Source organism: Anser anser (assembly GCF_964211835.1).
Source record: "Anser anser genome assembly, chromosome: 10".
Classification (NCBI taxonomy): domain Eukaryota; kingdom Metazoa; phylum Chordata; class Aves; order Anseriformes; family Anatidae; genus Anser; species Anser anser.
Genome location: NC_139730.1, coordinates 8,117,526 through 8,131,787, shown reverse-complemented (window position 1 = coordinate 8,131,787; position 14,262 = coordinate 8,117,526). Strand labels below are relative to the sequence as shown.

Genomic DNA, 14,262 nt, shown 5'->3' with positions numbered 1-14,262 from the left:
GAACAATGCCAGCACCTTAATTCTCCTTATCTGCTTCCAGCACACCGCAGCCTCTATGCTGGGACTTCTGCGGTGGGCAGGACCTGTGATGGGGAGGTTTGGAGGTAGGGGAGGGAAATCAGAGGGCTGATGTGTGCCCAGAGCTCGGCGGAGCTGCGACGGTGGCTTGTCCTCAGTGCTTTCTGATGCTGATCTCCTTGATCTTCTTCCGAGCCTCGCTCAGCTCCTTGCTGAGGCGATATCACATGTCAGTGAGTTTCCCAGGCCTTCTTTATCCTTTTAACAGCTTTAATTTTGCTGGCCCTTTCTTAGATTAGGAAGCAGGCGCAGCAGAAGCGCGCACTCAGCCGTGCTCAGCCCTATCCCCGTGTCCCCAGCACCCCTCTCCCAGGCAGACCCCCAGGATTTTCAGTCTAGTCCCACGCTGGAGCTTTGCTGTCTGCAATTCCTTCCCATTGCCTGGGATTTGCTCCGATTTCTTCCTGGTGAGAGACCAGCCAGGTCCACCCAGGGCATTGCAGGCAGCCGTGCTGCCTTGATGTCCCGACTGCAGCTATCATCTGCTCTGCATTAAGCTCCTGTGTTTCCCTTGCACTTTCTAAGACCTTTGTTTCCGTCTTTTTTTTCTCTTTGATCATTGCTGTTGTCCTCCCCGGACATCACCGCCATGACCAGACCTTTCCCCTCTCCAGACACATTAATTCAGGAGCTTCCTAGGTGGGAATCTGGTTCAGGTCGGAGCCATGAATGCAAGCACAGCAATATTTGTTATCTTTGTGACAGGGCTATTCCTCTCGTCCTCCCTTGAATATGTTTTCTCTAGAAATGCTTGTTCCCGTTTATATGGGCACACAGTCCTTGGTTAGGTACTTTCCCCTATACTTCCTTTACAGTCCCTGAGAGTTCATCTGCTGCGATGGCTCCATCGGCTCCTGGGACCCCTAAATCTGCTGCCACCCTGCTGGGGACAGGTCCCCACGGAGACCGAACCCTTCGTCACACTGCTCTCAGTGCCCGCAGGCGTGAGCATCCCCCTGCGTGTCCCCAGGCTGAGCGCTGTGCAGGATGAGAGCTGCCCCCGAGCTGCCCCCCGGGTGGTGGGGGCAAGGGGCTTTGCTTTAGGAGTGCGCCTTTTGACGCTCCCATGACTTTTGAGGTTCGGGCAAAAGTCCTCTTGGCCCCACGGGGTGATGTCTCCCTCCTGCAGCCCCATGCCGGTGGTGCTGGGGGGATGCCGTACCCCCAAACCAGCCCCGAAGTGCTGGCAGCACCCCCAGCATTTACTTAGCGAGCTGGGGGCTCTCCTCTCGACACCAACCCGGCACCGATGGCACGTCCCTGCAAAGTCTCTGCAAAGGGGCACGTCCTTCTGGATGAGAGGGGGCCAGAAAAACATCAGCTCATCATTTCCAGCGAGTGCTGTTCTGGTAAGAGGCAGCGGGGCGGTGTGCGCCTCGGCGTGGACCTGCCGGATCAATATGGATGGAGATCAGAGGCAGGAGGCTTCGGTGGAGTGGTGATGACTGAGCACATACAGGACCACGGGGCTCGTTGTGGGCTTGCCCCCCCAGCACCGTGGCTTTCATCTGCCTGCTGCCTGGAGCAGAGCTGTGCCTTGTGGCCGTGGCACCACACGGTGGCATTTACCTGGGGACGGCGGTGGCAGGAGGAAAGCTCATCCCGAAGGGAAAGCCAGCCTGGAAAGCGATGCTACAGGCAGCTTCGGAGGTGGGAAGTGCAGAAATGCAAACAAAACAGCCCGTTTGGACTGGAGTGAGCTTCTGGGGGCCCCCCAAGCCCAGGGGGAAGGAGCTGCAGCGCGGCCCCCCTAATCCCTGTGGGGGAGAGCTCTTGCAGGAGGCGCCGATTTCATCCTTCATGGGGATGCTTCTTGAAAGAGCAATTTGCCAGCATCCCTCAGAGCAATAACGGCAAGGCCTCTGCTCGAGATACCATCTCTGCGCTCTGACAGCCCCATCACTCACGCCCCGCTCCAGCCTCCCTCTTCCAAGCGGAGCAGGAGCGAGGGATGGAGGCAGGGGTGGCACGGTCCCACCGCCGGCACCTCCCCGCTGCTCCCGGCCCCTTCTGGACACAGGTGTGCAAGGGGTGGCCTCGCCGAGCACCCCCTTCCATCTGGGGGAAGACGAGGATGTTTTGCTTGGCAAACACGAGCTGTGAACCCCCAAGAGCTCCTCTTCAGTACCTCCTCTGAGCGTCTGCTCCATTCCCCCACTTTGCCCCGCCACATTTCATCCACGAGCAGCGGCTTTATCTGTTCGCTGCAGAGGAAGCTGTGCCTTGGCACAAATCCTGCCCGTCAGCAGGTCTGCCTGGCACGGGGCAGGGGATCAGGGCACGGGTGGGCTCCAGCATCTCTCCCAGGACAGCACAGCCCCCAGCACACAACCAGAGACCTCTCCTGCTCCAACCAAGTTCAGCCTTGCTCGTGCGAGGGAGGTGGGAAGCACAGAACGAGCTCCAGGGGTAGCACAGGACTAGGGGGGGACGGGACTTTGCTGGGGGGTCTTGGCAGCACACACAGCTGCTTCCCTCCTGGTCCCACCCAGGTCAGTCCAGGAGCAGGAGGAACATTTCCTCCAGTCCCTCCTCATCCTCATCCCCATCTCCTCACCTCCTGCAGAAGGGGGAGAAGCCCGCACGGGGCTGGCTGCGGGGGGTCCCCAAAGGCTCCTCCATGGGGACCCGGGTGTTTCGCTTCAGTAATTTCCAAGCAGGTGGGGCTAGGGGAGAAACCAGCCCTCCGACCTCGCCATTTATTCATTGGACGGGTGCCCTGCTCGCCAGGGGGCAACCCACAAACTGCCTTTCCCCCCCAGGAGCAGGATTGATCCCTGGTGCCCCACAGGGGCATTTCCAGGCCTGTGACATGGGGGCGTGCAATCGGGGAGCACGCGAGCCCTGCTGGGACCAGCTCCCGTGGGCACGGCTGGGGGTGGACAAATCCCCCCTGCATTTCCGTATTGTTTTTTTCTCTTTTATTTTCTTATTTATTTTAAATTTTTCTTCCAAATCCTATTGCTTCTTCAACCAGACTCGGATGGCTCGGGGTGCACAGCAGAGCCCGGAGGTGATGGCTGAGCCCCCCACGGAGATTTGCCTGCCTCCCCTCCCGGCATGCAGCCTGGCAGAGGCAGACCCTGGAAATATTTGGAGCCCTCCACCTGTAATTCCTCCCTTCTCCCGTCCCCTTAGCGCCGTGCCTCTGTGCAGAGGAGCAGAGACATGAAACTATTGGGGAAAAAAAAAAAAAAAAAAGGCATGCAGAAAAGCGCTGTAGAAAAGCCGAGCAAATTAAGCAGCGCTCTGATCTGCTTGGGTTTGTGCTTGCCAAAAATGCACCATGCATCTTAATTTGCTCTGCTGTTCAGCTCGCACTCACTGCTCTCCTGATGCCATTTCGGCACTCTGAGCTCAGCCTTTTCAACACTTCAGTCTTCCTCTTTCAGGTTTTTTTTTTTTTTTTTTTGCATGTCTGATTGCAGAATCTGCTGCAGGAGGGAAGCAGGGGAGGGAGGATGGGAGCCCCCAGCCCTGGGTGCTGTGCCTGCACCTCCGGCACCCGACCGAGCCCCTGCTGCCTTTCGGAGGGGTGTGTGTGTGTGTGTCTTTTCTAGAAAGTCCTTCCTGGGTGCTCTCCAGCCGCTTTTTTCTTTTTTTTTTTTTTTCCCACCCAGCCGTCTGATCAGCCCCTTGCTAGGATCCTCTAAAGAAAAAAAAATAAATATATATATATTTTTTAAATTGCTGTAATCCACACTGGCTTTTATTCTCTTCCAGTTCAGTCCAGTCTTCCTTTCCCCTCCACCCATCTGTCCGGATTGGGGGGGCCAAAAACACCCAACGACCAAGCGAAAGGCAGCATCGTCCTCCTCCCAAAGAGCCTGAGAAAGCAGGAGCCGAGCCAGAGCCCCTCGGCTCCCCCCCCCCCCCAGCACAAATTCAACCCCAGCTGCAACTTTTCCTCCGCTGGCTGGGGCTCCGGCCCCGCTGGGGTGGGATTTTCCCCTTTCTCCCCCCCTTCCCCTGCCTTGATTTTGGCGGAGAGGGAGGGGGGTGGGGAATCCTTTTTATTGCGGAGAGGGAAGCGCGCAGAGCCCGGCTCGCTTTGCAAGCCTTCCTCCTCCTCTTCCTCCTCCTCCTCCTCCTCCCCCTGCTATTTTTTTTTTTTTTTTTGGTGCCCGCTGCAGCAGGGCTGCCCAGGCCGGGGGAGGGAAGCGATGGGAAGGGGGGGTCGCCCCCTCCTCTCCCCAGCCTCCTCTCCCTCCTTGCGTGTGTGTGGTGGTGGGGGGCTGTGTTGTGTGTTTTTTTTTTTTTCCCCCTTTTTTTTTTTTTTTTTGCAGGTGTGTCAATTTTAATTCTGCCCAGTAGGTGGGACTTGGTGACTTTCGCACCGTTTGCCTTATTTATTTATTTCCCCCGGCTGCCTCCCCAGCCTCCGTTGCGATCCTCCGGAGCGGCGGGCGGGCGGCCGGGCCAGCATGCATCCCCGCCCGCTGCCGCTGCCCTAGCGGGAATTACAGCCTCTCCGAGCCAGCTGCCAGCATGATTTCATCTGCTGGAGGATTTTTGCATCTGATCGCTTGAGGTTTCTCGTTGTGTGTTTTTTTTTTTTTTTTTTTTTGCCTCCCTCCGTCTTTGTTTCCTTCCCCCCTTTCCCCCCCTTCCCCTCCCTCCATCCCCCCTTTCCTCCTCCTCCTCTTTTTTAGAAGCAGCAATCGGAGATGGATGTCTCTCTTTGCCCTACCAAGTGCACTTTCTGGAGGGTATTTTTGCTCTGGAGCATTTGGGGAGACTATCTGCTTTCGGTGCTGGCTTGCCCTGCTAATTGTCTTTGCAGCAAGACAGACATCAATTGCAAGAAGCTGGATGATGGGAACCTCTTCCCTCTCTTGGAAGGGCAGGATTCAGGCAGCAGCAATGGCAACACGAGCATCAACATCACGGACATCTCAAGGAACATCACTTCGATGTAAGTGGGCTCCCCGGCGGCAGGGCGCGGGGCTGGGCTGCGGGTGCTGGGCTCAGGTGCCCTGGGTGCTGCTGCGCTGCCTGGCTCCGCTCGCCCCATCTCAGCCTGCGGAGGACGAGGATCGGGCTTTTCCCTTCCTTCATCCGAAAGAAAAAATAAAAGCCCAGCAACAGTTTGGCCGAAGCTTAAAAGGAATAAAGTCAATGAGGTTTGGTTCCTTAGCAGGAGAGAGCAGCAGGCGAGGATGCTGAAGCTGCTGCCGCCTTTAACTGTTTGCTTCTGCCAAGGGAGGGGGGAGAACACCCCGGCCAGAGCCACACACAGCCACACATACCCAAATCGGGCAAGAAAAGCAAGTTCTGAGCTGCTCGCTCTTTTTTTCCAGACTTTGGAGCTGATTAGAGCGTCATTTTTTCATCCCACAACAGAAAATGTTCTCTTCTCTGCCCTGGCTGGGTGTATGTGGGGAATCTGCGGTTTCGCCTCCGTGAGGGGTATGTGGGGGGGAAATAGGGCAGAGCACGACGTCCCTTAAGTAGCTAATTTAACTCGCATTGTCATAATTTTGCAGCTCGCCGTGGAGCTGTGACAGGGTTTGTGTGTTTTCGTCTCGGGGTGGTGGTGGGGAGAAGCGTCGGAGCCGGGAGATATTTTTAGTTGAGCACTTTGCATTTGTTTGCATGCTTGTTTATCTGGAAAATCAACTTGAAGTTGCATTATCCTTGTTTGGAGAGGCAGTTAGCAAAGCCCATGTTAATCTCATCAGCGTGGAGTCGAGAAAGGAATAGATTTCCTCCTCCTGAATCCATCCTGCTGTGTGTGTGTGCGTGTGTCTGCGTGAAAAACCCTCATCGCTTCCAATCTCGGCTCTTTATTTTCCAGTACATTTTTGGGTGAGATGAACTCTGAGCCATTTCATTATTCTAATGCTAATTGAAATGTGAGCATTTAGGGAAATGTAGCCCCCAGAGCAAGTTGCCAGTGGGAGTTGAGCAGCGAAGAGGTGGAATCCTTTATTCTGGCAGTTAAATGCAGCAAGGTTTGAAATGACTAATGGAGGGCTATTTATTTATTTTTCACCCGGATCGCACGGCTGCGTGGAGGGAGGGTGCTCTGCCGGGTCCCGAGGCTGTTTTATTTGGTCACAGAGCAATTGCAGCAGAGCCATGGAGTAATTGCAGTGCTTCTTTCGCAGCTCTGCCCGTCACCTTTGCTGGGGAAAGATGACTGGAGCCGCTTTCCCCGCTGGCTCACGGGTCCATGCAGTGCCCAGGCAGATTTGCAGCACACACACTCACTCTGTCCCCCGGCCAGCAAACCCTCTCTGCCCACCCCACAGGAATGGGGAAAGCGAACGTGGAGCAAACACCACCCTCCAAACACCCCACATTTATCCTGTGCCGCGGGGCCGGAGCGTTTCCTCTGCGCTGCCAGAGGGACGTGGGTGATGCTCAGGGAAGTCGGAGAAACTCATGTTTTTTTTATTTTTTTTTCCCTGTGCTCGCTGTTTGTTGTGGTTTGGTTTTAACCCGTTGTGGGATGGCCAGCACCGGGGAGGCTCGGCAGCGAGTGCGTGTTGTCAGGTGCACACATAGGTCTGAACTGCTGCGAGAGGTGTTATTGCGTGAGTCCTTTGTGCCCAGAAAATGCCTTTACTGCTTTGAAACTGGAAAATGCTGATAAGCAGCCTGTAAAAAGGAGAAGGAGAAAAGAAGAAAAAGACCCAACTCCAGAACCACAGATGCTGGGTATTTTTTTTTTTTTTTTGAGGAGCTGCTCTTAGCTGGGGGTGAGGACAGGGTGCTGGTTTCTGCTGGCTGCATCTCTGCTCCCCCTCCAGCTCCCACCTGCGCTGCTGCCAGCCCCACACCTTCCTCCCTAGGTCTGGGCCCGGGACCAGGAGGGTGCAGGACCGGGCTGAGCCCCGAAATGCCACGAGGGGCCCAGACCGAACACGAGTGCCAACTTTCCCCAGGAGGTCTGCGTTTCCTGGGGAGGTGGCGGTGGTTTGTGTGGGATGCTGATGGAGCAGGGGGATGTTTTGGGTGGTGAGGCTGCTTCCTAGCGAAGGAGGAGTCCCTCAGAGCCAGGCTGAACCCAGGTTCATGCTCTTGCATGGCTGGCATCGGGTCCAGCACCCTCCATGCTCAATATTTGGCCTCTCCTTGCTGGCCATCAGCGGGTGCTGGGGCGAGGGCGCCTCGAACCCAGCCTGGCCGCCGCTGAATCACTCCAGCAGATGGGTCTGATTCAGCTCGGCGCTGCGTGGTGCTTCCCCTGCTTGCCACGCTCGCCGGGGGCTCGGCTTCGTTAGGCGGCTTGCCTCGTTTGTGGGCAGCAAGTGGGCAGAGGTGCCTTTGTCCGTGGGGCTGGGGGGCAAGCAGGGGGGCTCAGCCCTGTCCCCCCAGCTGGGGGAGGTGATGCTCAGGGCCTGGGAGGGCCTGGGAGGGGTGGTGGGCTCTGCTCTACCCTCTCCTGCTGGTGAACAGAAAGATGGGACATGGGGGGGGGCAAGCAGGGCCTTATTCATGTCCAAAATACGGGCCTAGCTTGTCAAGGGTCCACCTCAGGGGGGTGCACCCACCTCACACCCAGTGCAGGGCATGACCCCCCCACCCCGATATGTCCCCACCAGGAGCTGTGGATTATTTTTGCCGTCTCCGTGACAGACAAAACCCAGGTGCCACCACAGCAAGGAGGACGGGAGGCACCCAGCCCATGGCACTGCCCACAGAGGCTGGCGGGGAGGCCAAGGCCCGTGGGTGCCCTCGGTGTGGTGCCCCACCTCTGGGTACCAGAGGCCTTTGCTCTGATTCCTGCTGCTTCTCTTCTCCCAGCCGTGCCCCACGGGGCTGGGCAGGGCTGGTGCCACCTACCCAGGCCATATTTCCCCGTCGGGGCCCGGGGGAGGCCGGGCTCGGCTGTGGTGCCGCGTGCCGGGGAGCCACCCTCCTGGCGGCGTGGGCAGGGTGTGCGTGCTCCGGCACGGCGCGTGGGGAAGGACGGACGGAGGAGTTTGCCATCTGGGCCTCCCTACTCCTCAGCTGTTGCCATGGCACTGCCGAGATGCTGCCAGGTAGGTGGCGGCGGTGGCGGTGGCCTGTGTTTGTCACCCCTGGGCTCCCTCCAGGTGGGGAGATGTCCCCGGTGTGGAAGGCCTGGCTGCCTCGCTCTATTATCTGACATCGGTGGGGAGAATGGCTTATTTAGGGTAAAATGCCCCCAGCGGGTAGAGTTGTAGGGTGTATCTGTGCGGCTCGTAGGTGCCTTCAGACAGACAGGACAAGTTCAGAACAGTCCAAGAGGAGATGGATCATCACGGAGCAGCGAGGGATGGAGGAATTTGGGGCTTCACCTGCTCGCAGGCCCAAGGGGAAGCGTCTCCCTTGGGGTTTCCCCCTGGGAAAGCATGTCCCTGGAGGACAAGGGACAAATTCCCCCTGGAGGAGCAGCCCCATCCTTGCCCGCTGGGCTGTCCCATGGCAGCATCAGCTCCATCCCATGGGCATGGCTGGGGGTGGGAGGACGGCACCAGAGCGGGGCGCAGAGGGGCAAGCGGTGATGCCAGCCCCCCCCTCGTGCATGGAGTGGCTGGGGAACAGCGGGGGGCTCTGGAGTAGGGGGTACAGGGCTGCAGCATCCCTTTGCTGCTGGCAGGGTGGGCAGACAGGCACTGGTGGTGCTGGGATGGCTCCGCTTCGTGCAACAGGGCGCAGGCTTCTCCCCCTCTGAACCAGCCACAGCTCGCCTCCTGTGCTGCTGCTCCCTGGGGACCAAGGGCTCTGCCTCCCCAAAGCCGCCCCGTCCCGCTGTCCCTCCCGGTCCCTGAGGTTTTGGCTGCTGCAGAGACCATCCAAAAAGTCCCTAATTCAATCCAGCTTCGTTTTGGGCAGCTCTTGTCTGCGCAGAGCAGCTGTCCCAGAGCAAGGCACTGAGGGGGAGGCGGGCACTGCATGAAGCTGTGTGGGTGGAAGGAGGTGCAGAGATGCTCGGGACGATGGTTTTGGTGTCCTGGAGGCAGCTTAAGCTGGGAGTACCTGTCCTGGCTGCCACGGTGTTGCTCCTTGCAGCAGGGGATCAGGTCTGAAGTGGGTGCTGCCTTATTTTTTGGAACATTTAAGCTTGCTGGGTCCATGCCCTGCCCTGGTGGCCTTTCTGCTGAACAGTCCTGGAGGGAGGCACTTTCCTGGCACAGGCAGTGTCTGCGGCCTGCTGTGCTTTTGCAGCCTGCCAGGCTCTGTGCAGGGGCAGAGCAGAAGGATCTGGGACAGATGTGCCATAAAAGATGGGTTTTGGAGGAGCTGCTCAGGTCTCAGCTTGGCTTTCCCAGCCAGGGCCAAGCTGGGAGCAGAGGGCATCAGGCACCGGAGAGTTACAGCCCTGCCTCAGCTGCCTGTGGGATTCCTGCTGGGCTGGGTCACCTGCGTTGGCCTGTCAGTGTCCGTCTGTGCCCCCGTGTGCTTCAGCCCAGCCTGTCCATGTCTACATGCCCAGCCCCAGCCTCTGCCGAGGGCCCGTGCCAGGTATTTGTCCAGAAAGAGACAACTTTGGTGCCTGCCAGGACTCCCAGGGTTTTCCTGGCTGTGCTGAACCCAGGGCGTGGGCTGTAGGAGCTGGGTTTCGGGGTGCGTGTGGCATCTCCTTGCCTCCCGTGGGATCTGGGGAGCTCCGGGTCAGCTCTGCCTGCTGGCTCCTCTCCCTGGGCCGGGAGGATGCTCTGGGAAGGATGCTCCAGGCCTAAGGCAGGTGTTCCACCGAGAGGGAAACAAGGATTAGGGGGAAGAAACTGAGGAAACCTTTACCTTGCTGTTCTTTGGGGCTTGGAGGTGTGTTACATCTGGCCTGGGGCATTTGCAACCCTGGCTTTTTCTGTGAACCCCCAGACAGACCCCTTGGATGTCCCCGGGGATCCCACAGCTCGCTCTCAGTGATGCAGGACTCAAACCTGAGTGCTAGTAATGCTCGCAGCTCACCTGCTCAGCGTTATTTATGGGGCACGGGCAAATAGCAGTAATCTTGAGCTTTGGGCTCCCTGCAGCAGGGATTTGGGCAGGTTGCGTGGATGCTTTTCGAGCAGGTGTGTTTGGCAGCAGCCTGCGGGCTCCAGTCTGCCCCAGTTTCCCTCTCTCCCTCCCACCTCCTGCATTTAGGGGCACACAACAACCCCCCTTGCGTGGCCGGGGAGGGGGACACAGGGGGGCAGCTCCTTGCTGCGGGACGCGCGCGAGGGTCGTGTGTTGCGCGCGAACACCTCGATGGATGCGCTGCAGCCCCCGGCCCACCCGAGTTTCTGCCCCACGCTCCCTCCCCAGCCTCTCCTCCGCTCTCGCAGCCTCTTCCCTCCTGCTTTCGGAGGGCGGCTGAGCCGCTAGAGGGCAAGCGGCTGCGGGAGACGGCTCGGGCGAGGCTGCCGCCGGTGCCTCCGCAGCCTCGCATCCCTGCGGGCAGGTCCCCCCCACCCTGCTCAGCACCCCGAGGTGCCGCCGTCCCCCGGGACCCGTCCCCCGGAGCTGCCAGAGGACGCGGTCAGAGCAGCCCCACGCACGGGGAGCCGCCGCACCGGTGCCGCGGGAGACCCGGCCGGAGCCGAGCTGGGATTTGGGGCGGTTTGCAGCTTTTTGGAGGACGCTGATCCACAGGCGGGTGGTCTGTTTGAAATGCTGGGTGGGATGGGCCTGATAGGGACTGTGCGCTGCCCGTTGTCACAGCTGCTGGTTGAGAAGCCCTTAAAACCCCTGCCCGTTTCGCTGATGGGGAAACTGAGGCACGGAGCAGCAGCGCAAGCCTGCAAGCGATACCAAGGGACGGAGATCCTTCTGCTCATCCCTGGCTTAAGAGAATGCCCAGCACAATGGGGGGTAAAAAAAAAAAAGGCTGCCAGTCCTGTGGTGTCAAACAGCCATGAGAAGCGTCCCCAGGGAAATCCGGGATGCAGAGGCAAGAGGGCACACGCTGAGAGCTGTCTCTGGATGCCCCCAGGGTGAGTGCGGTGCCCTCAGCTCCTCCGATTAACTCTTTGCTGCAGGGGCTGGATGGAGGCTGGAGGATTAAAGAGGCCATGTGCCCTTCCCTAGAGAGAGGGGCTGAGAAGAGCCCGGTGTGGGATGGAGAAAGGAAAAAAGTGGTAGGAAACTGGTCTTGACCCTGCAGCATCCTCAACGTGGGGCTTCCAAAAGCAATCTCCTCCTCCCTGGCAGCGGGGCCAAGGACGAGCCGGTTGTTTCCCTGCTGGCAGTGGGCACGTGCCGCCAGCGTGGTGGAAGGGCTGTGACACCCAGTGGTCCCGCAATGCAACAGCAAATGGGTCCCCAGCACCACCTCGGGGTGAGCTCTGGGTCTGGAGGGGTGCTGAGCTGGGAGGTGGGTGCCGGGCGCTGGTCAGGGCTGTGCTTTTGCTCCGTGGCTCAGGGCCTGGCTCTGCTTAAAGGAAGAGGGATTAAAGTCTTCGCCTCCACTGGACGCCCCTTGGAAGGCTGCTCAGCAGCCATCGCCCCGCTTATGTAAAACTATTGAGCAGCCAACTTGTGTCACTATGGGGTCTGGGGGAAAGGGAGGCCGGGGATGATGCAGGTTTTAGGATAATGCAGATTTATTTCTGTGCTTGCACATCTCCATCCCCAATGTGCCACCCCTTTCCCTGCCCCAGCCCCATGGGGACCCTGCCCTGTCTCCTCTGTGTGATGCCCGCCTGCAGCTCTGGCCCTTGCTCACCTGGAAGAGCAGCACCAGGAAAATGTGCAGCGTTTTTAGCTTGTTTTCATGTGACGTAGCAGTCGGGAAGCCGAAGGAGAAGGCAGCTCTGTGAGCGCAGCAGGCTTCTCTCCAGCTGCCACCAAGGGCTCTGCTGTAGCAGCCGCAGGAATGCTGGGGACTGTCCCTGCTCCTGCACATGCCGTCACCCCCACCTTCCCCTTCTCCCAGCTTCAGGCTGCCTACATGGGAAGGATAACAGCTTATCTGACCGAAAATATCCTGGCAACGGACTTGGCACAGCCACTCCAAGTCTTCCCCAGCCCCCTTGTCCCCTCTGTCCCATCCCCTTGTGATCCTTTTTCACCCCACAGCCTCCCATCCTCCCCAAGCTGACATACCCACAGCCCATCATATTTCATTCCTGCATGGAAATATGTTCCCAGCAACCTCATCCCTGACCCTGGTGAGGGCCGTGGGGCGCTGATGTCTTTGCCAGCTGTTCGTGCTGTCCCTGGGGGGCCGAGAAATGGGTAATGGGATGAGAGCGTGGTGGGGTCCCTGCCCCTGGGCTGCGTGAGGCTGTCACTTACATAGCGAACCCAGAGCTCTGCCCAGGTGGATCCTGCAAGGAAAAAAAGTTAATGTGGAAATGTTCAACCAGATGCAGGTGCTGCTGGGGACACCGTGCACAAATCAGGGACGTGGGTGCTCAGCTGAGCCACAACGATGCAGGACTGAGGCTGTTTGGGGGACAGCGCTGTGCCAAGGGTGCTGCTGACCTCCAGAGCTGCATCACCAGCAAATATTCCCCGTGTTCCCCAAACCTCCTGTCTCCAGGATGTAGCTGAGCACTGCTGGGGCAGGCACTGGTCCCAGTTCTGGCTGTCTCCACCTCCGTGTGCTCTCGCAGCCAAAATACAGCCCCCAAAAAGCGAGCAGAAAGCCCTCGGGTTGCTCGGTGGCTGCTGCTGGGCAGCCTGGGGAGCAGAGTTCAGCAGGACATGGGGTCAAGGATGCTGTGTGCTGTGCCAGTGCAGGGAAATGGAGTGGTGCTGGGGACCATTTCCCAGCTTGAGCTTCATGGGGTCTCTGACACCTCTGCAGCTGTCCCAAGACGGGCTCTGTGGGGTGCATGGAGCCAGGTGGATGTGGTGCTCTTTCGGGAAGCGCCCTGCCACATCGCTTTGGGTTGGGACAGGAGATGGAGGGTGTCCTCAGGAACAAAACCTGAGCTCAAGAAGTGTGTGCAAGGCACCCAAGGGCTGCAGGGAGGGAGCCTGTACAAGAGGGAGCCCGTGGGGTTAATGGCAATGAGCAGGGCGCAGCTGGAGCTGGTCTGGGGGAGGCAGAGCCCAATGAGGCTAAAGAGGTACCAGGTGGGAGGTTGGGGAAGGATTGCTCTCCTGGTGGGAGACAGAGGTTGTTCTGCTTCTGGTGAGGCTGTGGGATGGCTTGGGGAGAGGAGCTGAGCCGAGCCGAGCTCTCAGGTATGAAGCTGTGCGGTCCCCTGGGCAGGGCAGCGGTTGTGCCAGGAGCAGCCCTGGCTGCCCGCTCTGCAATGCCACGAGTTTTTACCCCTCTTCATGACCCTCAGCGCCTGGGCTTTGTGGCTCTGACCCCTTGGTGCTCCAACCCTTGGCTCCTGTGGTGCAGCTGGGCTCTGCTCTCTGGGCAGCTCTGTTTCTGCTTGCAGACCCCCATCCCTGCCTCTTGCTCTGCCTGTGCTCCCTCTAGCTCTAGATGACTTGGGTCCCCTGCTGTCCCCAGCCTGAGCTGGGCCTGGCGCTGCTGCTCTGTGCTGCAGATGAGCCTCCTTTCATGGGGTGGGATGCTCAGGCATGCCCTGGGCTGGCTGCCCCGGCCCCGCTGTGCTTTGGGCTGCCCTGGCCCCATGGGAGGGCTCCCTGGCTCTAAAAGGCGCTGGTAGCATAGATTTATTTATTCAGAGACTTAATTAGCATCTTTAAATATTAAACAGTAAACAAACTGCGTCTAGTGGGATCAACATTTACAAACAGGGATTTTTTTATTTTATTTTTTCTTTAATCCCTCTCTGGGACACGCACTTGTGTTTTAAGTGTTTGAGGAGGAGCAGCTGCGTGTGGGATCTGGTCGGGGAGGGCTGAGCCCAGAGCACCCCCGGTGAAAGGGGGGCAGAAAGGACACGAGCAGCCAGGAGGGCTGGGAAAAATGAGGCGGAGATGCAGACAAGCAGGGGCGAGTGCTTGGAGCACAAATATTAGGGACTGAAGTGCCGGATTTTGGTGCTTCTTTGCAAGATGTTCGGTGCCTCCCCTGCCCCAGCAGGTGGAAGGGGGCAGGCAGGAGGTGGGGGCTCCTCGTGCACAGCGAGTTGCAATCAGGAGGTGGTGGTCCCTGCAAGGGGAGGTGTTCTACAGCTGATCTGCATCCTATTATCTCTGCAAATGGAGGCCTGCCTGTAGCAGATTACACTGGGGGTTATTTATTGGCAAAGCACTGTACAGTTTTAATTTTTCCTTTTTGCTTATTCAGGCTTTAGCTCCAGAGGAAAATAGCCTGGGGTGGCTTTGAAATGGATTCTCTCTGCCCCATTA

General features: G+C 58.5%; 1 protein-coding gene across 10 annotated transcripts in view; it reads left to right on the top strand.

Annotated features, from left to right (window-relative positions):
- Positions 1-3,254: 3,254 nt before the first annotated feature.
- Positions 3,255-14,262, top strand: part of NTRK3 (neurotrophic receptor tyrosine kinase 3) — a 207,439-nt gene continuing 196,431 nt past the window's right edge. For 2 of the 10 annotated variants that reach the window (XM_083849729.1, XM_083849725.1), the window contains exon 1: positions 5,497-13,173. Coding sequence is in view for 5 of the 10 variants with exons in the window: in XM_083849724.1 (XP_083705850.1) it covers positions 4,746-4,993 (248 nt within the window). In the remaining 5 variants the exon portion in view is untranslated. The other 8 variants (XM_083849728.1, XM_083849724.1, XM_083849720.1 and 5 more) reach the window with 8 other exon arrangements.